The 8565-nt window shown below is 35.4% G+C and overlaps 1 protein-coding gene across 1 annotated transcript; it reads left to right on the forward strand.

Moving 5' to 3' along the window:
• Positions 1-1334: 1334 nt before the first annotated feature.
• Positions 1335-3120, forward strand: LOC145802485 (uncharacterized). The gene is made up of 2 exons (XM_082895210.1): positions 1335-2983; positions 3099-3120. Exons 1-2 carry the CDS (start codon positions 1335-1337, stop codon positions 3118-3120), a joined length of 1671 nt encoding a protein of 556 aa, XP_082751336.1.
• The last annotated feature ends 5445 nt before the right edge of the window (positions 3121-8565 follow it).

Below are 8565 nucleotides of genomic sequence, written 5' to 3' on the forward strand. Positions count from 1 at the left end.
ATCAAGAAACTTTCCTTTTGTTGATTTTTTTTTATTAAAAAAAAGTCAATATATTTATAAAATTTATAAATTTATATAATTTTTATACTATATTATATCGTGTACTGATATAGGGTAGAGTGTGAATCTTTTTTCTTTATTTTTATTTTATTTTATTTAATTGGCTAAAATAATTTATTTGCGCCGCTTATGACCCTTAGCTTTGCATCCAAAATTTGTATACTTTGAATTATCTAAAACAGTGAGTAACAGTTCACAGCCCCTTGGCTCCATGAAGGAATTATTCTCTCTTTCAAGGGTTTTCAACTTTTTCTTACAAACCATTCACTGTTATCATCTCCAATCCAACACTTCCCAAACAAAACAGTGGCCCCAGTCCTCTCTCTCATGTGCATTTCTAAGTTTTTAGGGGAGTTTGAGTCTATATGTTTGGGATGATAGATTTTGGCTAAAATAGTCAATAAAAATAAAAAATATTAAAATAATCAATAAGATAAAATATTATATATTACATATTAATTAATTATTTTTTCTCTCACAACTATCAATTTAATGAAAATTGGAATATTACACCCTTAAATTAGCATATGTTGCTTTAACTTCTCTGGACTTCGTATAATGTTGAGTAAAGAGAAAATCAAACAGAGTACTAACTGCAATAACAGGCTAAGTACTAAATTATAGTCTCGGGGCATTAATTGGAATTGTCGCATGTGGCTATTAATTATATTGGCATTGTTCATTTCTTATATGCATAGCTCCTTAAGTATATTATTAAGTTCCTCTGCAAAATTTAATCACATTTTGTTTACCGAGTGAAATGTGAGCCAGAATAGTTATTGTTTCCCAATGTCTTATTTTTTCAATATCCCAATTTAGTTGATAGATTTGTCAATTCTGGTATTCGGGGCATATATATATTTTTCCAAATACGTGTAGTTCAATCATATCATTTTGCATTTGGATATTTGAGTACTTAAATTGACTGCTTTAGAAACTCAATGTGGCATATTGTGGGTTTTCTTTCTGTGCCATGTTATCTGCTTTTTACTCTCAGCTCACTGTTTTATTGGTTAAATTTTCTCTGACTTATGATATTTGTCTTCTTATTGATGGTTATTTTGCTGTGGTTTATGTTTTGGTTGTGAATACTTCTTCTGTTTACGCTAAATTGCTTTCGCTATTTTCTCAATTGATTTATGTGTGGTTGTAATTTATATAACTCGGTATCATCATTGGACTTGAAATTTTTTTTAATTGAAATATATATATATATTTTTCTATATAAAATTTGTCCTATTCACCTAACTTTAATTAACTCGGCATAGTTAGACATGGACAAGAGTTGGATTGCATTAGGTAGCACAGTTGATGGAAGGATAAGTCGGGCATATAATGATGGGGTAATATCATTTCTCCGTTTTGCAATGGCGGTTATCGATCGAGATGGTAAAATTTTGTGCCCTTGTCGAAAGTGTGTGAATGTTGTTCGTCAAAAATTTCAAATTGTCCAAATTCATTTGCTGCAACATGGGATTATTCCAACTTACACTATCTGGCACGTGCATGGGGAACCCCGTGAATCAAACGAGGCTTATCATCATGATATACCCGTTGAGGGCAATGAGGTTTTGGGAGGTATTGATGCCTTAGTGGAAGATCGAATAAGAGGGGAATCAACTAATACAACTCAAGAGGAGGAGGTTCGCACTTTTGATAAATTATTGAATGATGCCAAACGTGAGGTGTACCCAGGTTGCACAAATTATACTTTGTTAAAATTTGTCATCGAGATACTTAATATGAAGGTAACAAACCATTGGAGTAATAAGTCAGTTGACATGATACTAGAGTTTTTAACAAAACTTTTACCGAAGGATAATTTGGTTCCAAAGTCAGCTTATGAAGCTAAAAAAATACTACGTGAATTGGGTTTGTCATACGAGCTCATTGATGCTTGTGTAAACGATTGTGTGCTCTTTTGGAAGGGGAATGCAACATTGGATAAATGTCCAAATTGTAAGGCTTCTAGATACAAGACAAATCATGGTAGAGGTAAGAAGATCTCTCGTAAGGTTCTTCGATACTTCCCGTTAACACCGAGATTGAAAAGGTTATACATGTCGAGAAAGAGAGCCGAGGATATGAAATGGTTCAAGGAAAAACGTCTAGATGACGGTGTATTGAGGCATCCTGCAGATAGTGATGAGTGGAAGGAATTCGATACACAACATCCTGAATTTGCCTTGGAGCCTCGGAATGTGAGGCTAGGGTTGGCTACTGATGGTTTCAACCCTTTCGGAAATATGAATAACTCATATAGTTTGTGGCCTGTCGTACTCATTCCGTACAACTTGCCACCGTGGTTGGCTATGAAGGACCCATTTTTCATGTTGTCATTACTTATTCCTGGTGAATCACAACCAGGAATTGATATTGATGTCTACATGAGACCTTTAGTGGAAGAATTGAATGAATTATGGAAAAATGGTACATTAACCTATGATGCCTCGACTGGTGAGACTTTCTGCATGCATGCAGCTTTGCTGTGGACGATACATGATTGGCCCGCATTTGGTGACATTTCTGGATGGAGAACAAAGGGTCATTACTCTTGTTACACTTGCAATGATGAACCATATTTTGAATCTTTAAGAAGTAAGACTGCGTACAGTAACCATCGATGTTACTTGCCTGATGACCACCCAGAAAGGCGAAAGAGTAGAGCATATAATGGCAAGCATGAAAAACGGAAGAGATCTTTGGTGATACCGATAGAAAAGATTGAAGAACAATTGGGCAGCGTGACGGGTGTCACATATGGAAAACATCCAAGCAACAGGAAAAGACCTCGTCAGAACCCAAATTGGACAAAGGTAAGCATCTTGTATGAGCTACCGTATTGGAAGAAAAGGAGGCTTCGACACAACATTGATGTCATGCATGTGGAGAAGAACTTTAGTGAAAATGTTTTTGGAACGATGTTGGGAATTGATGGAAAGAACAAGGATACAGATAAGGCACGAATGGATTTAGAAGACATGAATATAAGGAAAGAATTGTGGTTGACAACAAATCCCGATGGATCATATGTGAAGCCGCGAGCCAGCTTCTCATTGACCCCTAAAGAGAGAGAGGGTTTCTTTGAATTCTTGAAATCAGTCAAGTATCCAGATGGGTATGCGGCAAACATTTCGAGATCAGTAAATGCAAAAAATGGTAGATTAACAGGATTGAAAAGCCACGACTGCCATGTACTTATACAACGGATTCTTCCTATTGGGATGCGTGGTTACGTAGATAAAGAGATCAGTACAGCACTTTTTGAGTTAGGTAGCTTCTTCCAAGATCTATGCTCAAGGACACTGAAACGAAGTGAAATGGAGAAATTAGAGGAACGTATAGTACTCATACTATGTAAGTTTGAAAAGATCTTTCCTCCAGCCTTCTTCGATGTGATGGTTCATTTGGCCATTCACTTGCCACGTGAGACTATTCTCGGAGGACCTGTGCAATATCGGTGGATGTACCCGATTGAAAGGTAATTTCTAAAATTGTACTTTCAAATGAAAGGTATAGATTATGTTGTGTGCCTAACCATACTCGTAATTGGTTATCTCTTCAAGGTTTCTCGGATCTTTGAAAAAGTTTGTCACCAATCGAGCTCGACCAGAAGGTTCTATTGCAGAGGCTTACATTGTCAAGGAGTGCATTACTTTTTGCTCAATGTACCTTGAAGGGATTGAAACCGTGCATAATCGAGATGCACGAAATGAAGATTATGGAGTCCGTCGTGAAGGTTTGATAATATTCACCGAAACTGCTCGTCCTATTGGCCAAATCAGAAAGCATGTTGAGATGTCACAGGAACTTCGTGATATTGCTCATTGGTTCTTATTATACAATAGCCCTGAGATAGAGAAGTATCTTCAGTACGTGTTTCTTATAATTATATATATTTTAACAATTATCATGTTATTAGTCATTAATAATAGTAGTATTTCACACATTAACCAAAACTATTTGAGTAGGGAACACAAGAATTTGTTACAAATTCCCAGTGGACAAGATATAACTCAGATACAACAGAAGGAATTTCCAAAGTGGTTCAAAGAATATGTAAGTCATTTTTAATATTCACAATTGGCCAAACACTATTAGGCTTGCATAAAATACAAACATTACTAACATAATTCAAGTGTTGCACATTGCATGTGGATGTAGATAAATAGATTGAGAGTTGATGAGGCACCAGAAGCAACCGAAGAATTGTGGTCCTTAGCGAATGGTCCTAATTTGCTAGTGAAAGAGTACTTGGGTTGTATAATCAATGGTGTCAGATTCCACACGAAGGAATTAGACAATCGTCGTAAGAGTCAAAACAGTGGTGTGCTTACCGAAGGGGACTACAAGAGAGAGATGCACGAATTCTACGGTCACTTGTGCAATATATGGGAATTTGAGTACATGTGCCAAAATAAAGTTGTTTTGTTTCAATGTGAATGGTACAACACCGGTAACACTGGTAGAAGTAGAACAGTACGAGCTGACACATATTGCACAAGCATCGATGTCACAAGCCGATGGTATCAATCTGACCCTTTTATCTTGCCTAGTCAAGCTAAGCTAGTGTTCTACCTGAATGACACCAAATGGGGGCAACCTTGGCAAGTCGTGCAACGGGTCCAACATAGAGGTGTGTTTGATGTGCCAGAGGTTGGTGATGGAGAACCACCAGATCAACCAGAATTTAATGATGCATTCCAACAAGAAAACATTAACTCAGTTGTCCCGATCAACATTGAAGATATTATTCGATTTCATAGGGATGATATTGAAGCTGAGGTTATTTCAAATAAAACAAAGAGAGATGGTAGAGATGATGAAGAAGATGAAGAACTTGGCGTACTTGATGATGATATGGATCTTGATATGGAACCTGATATGGATTATGATATGTAGTTTTTGTTGTTTTTAGGTTTCTATATGGACATATGTTTTTAATGCATTACATGGTTATGATATATTTTGTTGCGTCTCTTCAAGTAAAATTATGCTTTATATTTCATGTTTGATATAAATTTATGCTTTTTAGTTAACCAAATGGCCAAAGGGGAGAAACAATGGATCAAACCAGGTTTTCTAGCGAAACAGAAGCGAACAGAGTACGAAATGGAAAGATATAAGACAATCAAGAAGAATAATAAGAAAATGGATGCTCTACAATTGAAGCGTATAGCAACTTCTTTGATGGGTTCTACTCAGCCCAATCGTGTTCATCAAAAGGGAAAGAAAATTAGGGTAGATGATGATGACTACATACCGTCAGATCATGAGGATGACACTGATGCTGAGTCCTTTGAAAGTGTTGACGATGAGGTACTATATGTATGGCCATTCATTTTTTTTTATTATGTCACTGATAGCTATATATTTGTTAACGATGCTTTGTTAATACTATCTTTATATTTCCGTATGCTTTATTGGATGAATAAGTCATAAAATAAAACTAGAAAATATACATCCTACATACAACAATATGCATACCAAAACAAACTGTAGGAGTAAGTTAGCTGGAACACAAATGTATAACGAAATAACACATAATTTGACCATGTTGGAAACACCAGATTGACAACTTGCAAAGAACACAATTAGGAAAAACCAATTAAAGATATTAGAACTACTGGTAGCTCACAACCACTCAACCACTCAACTTGCCTACAGGTTTTTGAGTCACAACACCCTTTACCTGACCATATTAAAAATATTCAAAGCAACCACTTGTCAGGACCAGACTTGGGAAGAAAAGGAGTGGACTGGATCAGATTACAAATATCAACAGTGGCCTTGATGGGTTTCCATATACATATCTTTACTTATCCATTTTTATGTATTTATTGTTTATGCTTTTGTATTATGTTTTTTAGGGCTTACCAATGCCACCAAAACGATTGGCGCAGTCATCTCTTCAACCTTCGCACGAGGCAATTGTTGTTCCAAATGGGGATTTACATGACAATGTGGATACCCAACACTCACAGCCACTTGATGTCGATATGGAGGCACCGAGGGAGGCAGCCCCCCAATCTAGTGTCGGTAAGATACTGAATTTTACTAAGCTAAAAAAATTCTCTGTTTTAATATAATTCTATGGTGCAAAAAATTTCAAGCAATTTGTTTCATAGGGATTGATTTTTTATTTTTTATTTTAGTTTTGGTCTCACTTGTAATTTTTTGTCATATAACACACAAAGTCAACATCTCTATTGGAGATGCTCTTAGTTTTCAAGCATTCCTAGTTCTTTGAACAAAAACATTGAAAAAGGAAAAATTATTTGGGAACTTGGTAATCATTTGCCTACATAGGAAATGTAGAAGTACAACCATTGAGCTAATTTCAAGAAAAACTGTCTTTTTTAGGTGAATAAGTCATAAATTAAGACAATGAAATATATAACATGTACAAGGGGTATACCTCAGGCCCTAATAACAACAGGACAAAGACTAAAACGCTGCTAAAAAAATAAAAAGCCTAAACCCTAGAACATGACCAAATCAAACCCCAAACAGACAAAGAGGGGCCATAAAATAAGGAAATATAGACAGCAAACAAAAATAAAAACAAACAATTTAGGAGGAGCATCCGAAAACTCCAACAAATAACTAACTGTACATGACAAAAATAAACAACATTCTAGCTGTAGCAAAATTTTCCAATAGAAAATTCAGTAATACCAATAGTAACAGTAGTAGCCAATAGCAACCAGATACACCAACTACGGCAGCATCAACCAACTACATGGCTCCATCAGGATTTGCAGATCCAACCAATCAAACAGTAGCAATATGTACAGCAGTAACAAATAGCTCACTATAATAGTCCCAGATTTTAGACCATAGCACAGCTGCATCATGCCCTACAGTATAGCTCAGCTAAAGGTGCATAGAACCCCAATAATAGCAGTAGGTATACTAGAACCAACCACTGCCCAATTTCAGCAAACCCAAGCAGCAGATGCACCAACTCAAACAATGGTCAGTCTAATCTTCCTCTGCTATAAGAGACCCAATTCCCCTTTTCTGATTCAGATCTCAATTCCATTTACTTCACTGTAATTGATAGAGAAGATCTTTATGTTTGGTTTGTTAATTTTCCTTTTATTTCATCTAATTTGCTTTTGTCATCTCATACCTAACATTGAATTCCTGGTGTTATTATAATTTCAATTGTTGTTCTTGTTTTTTAGAAAATTCTGAATATACCCATTTACGTTTTGATTAATTGTAACCTAAGCAGATGCACTAAGCAGATACATCGTTAGCTCCATTATTAATCTCATCGTTAGCTCAATTATCAGAATAATGCAAAATTAAGTAACTAAGTATAGATATACCCATTATTGGATAATTGAGACTCAATTATCAGAATAATGCAAAATTACAATGTTTATTTATACAAAATGGAATTGAGTTCTGCTGTACAGAAATTGAGTTCCATTTTGGTGCTGGAAGGGTTATTCATGTTTTTGGCACAACTTGATGGTTAGGATAAATATTTTAGTTAGAGTTTGTGCAGTTAAGCATGGTAGTATTGGTGGACTTTGCTTTGATGGAATATGGATGCCCATTTCAAATTAAGGATCAAGTAAAAATCAAGCCAATGATACTTTCTTTGAAAACAGTTATTCATGTCAATTTCAAGAATTCCACTCCATATTTCAGAGTAAAGATTTTCAAAATTTGGAGTCCGTTGTGTCGTATTGCATACATATTTCTAATAATCTTTGATTATCTGAAACTGCAGAAGAATATGGTCCTACCTCTCTCTCTCTCTCTCTCCAATTTCTTCTTCAACCAGAAAGACATCTTTTCCCGCTTTAAATATGGAGACAACTGTTGATCTCTTGAATTGAGAGAGCAATTATTTCATTTAATATTTTGTTTCTTTTTCTCTAAGCAATGGCCCCTGCCTTAGGCTTCTAAGGATAGATTTCATGTTTGTAAGGGCTAGGGTGTTCTTGCATTAGGGATAGGGGCATTCTCTGTAAGCAATGAGCTGCACCTGCTCAGACACTTCAAAAAAATGGGCAAGGGGCATTGCGTCGGTGATCAGGTGTAATGAAAAATTGGGAAGGGTCCCTGCACTTTCCTAGACGACCGTGGGTAAAGAAGTTAGACCAGAGTTGTTGGTTTAAATAGGCAACTTGGTATGTTTGTACACTAACAAGTAAGACTGGTATTAGTAGACACTATGATTAGAAGGAAAATTAATATAGCATGTTTACAAGAAACTAAACAGATAACAAAAATAGGAGACATAATAATGCTAATTAAACTTGTAATGGAGAAAGTATAATTAATGTAATTAGTGCCTATGCACCCCAAATAGATAGGAAGAATATATTAAAGAACATCAAGGCTTAAAAATTCATTTAAAACATTCAACAATGATCTTCATGATCTTCACAAACGATCATAGTTTCATTTAATTATTGATAATTTTATATATCTCAAAGCATCTTTATAGAACATATTTTTGTAATCTGTTAATAAATAAAAATT

Source organism: Camellia sinensis, chromosome 11, assembly GCF_055761805.1.
Source record: "Camellia sinensis isolate YWXY chromosome 11, ASM5576180v1, whole genome shotgun sequence".
NCBI lineage: Eukaryota > Viridiplantae > Streptophyta > Magnoliopsida > Ericales > Theaceae > Camellia > Camellia sinensis.

What these genes read in the sequence shown, in the direction of transcription:
- LOC145802485 (XM_082895210.1), top strand. Translation starts at nt 1,335, where the DNA reads ATGGACAAGAGTTGGATTGCATTAGGTAGCACAGTTGATGGAAGGATA. An exon ending in GAAAATGTTTTTGGAACGAT is followed by an intron (nt 2,984 to 3,098) that starts GTTGGGAATTGA and finishes TCATATGTGAAG; the next exon opens with CCGCGAGCCAGCTTCTCATT.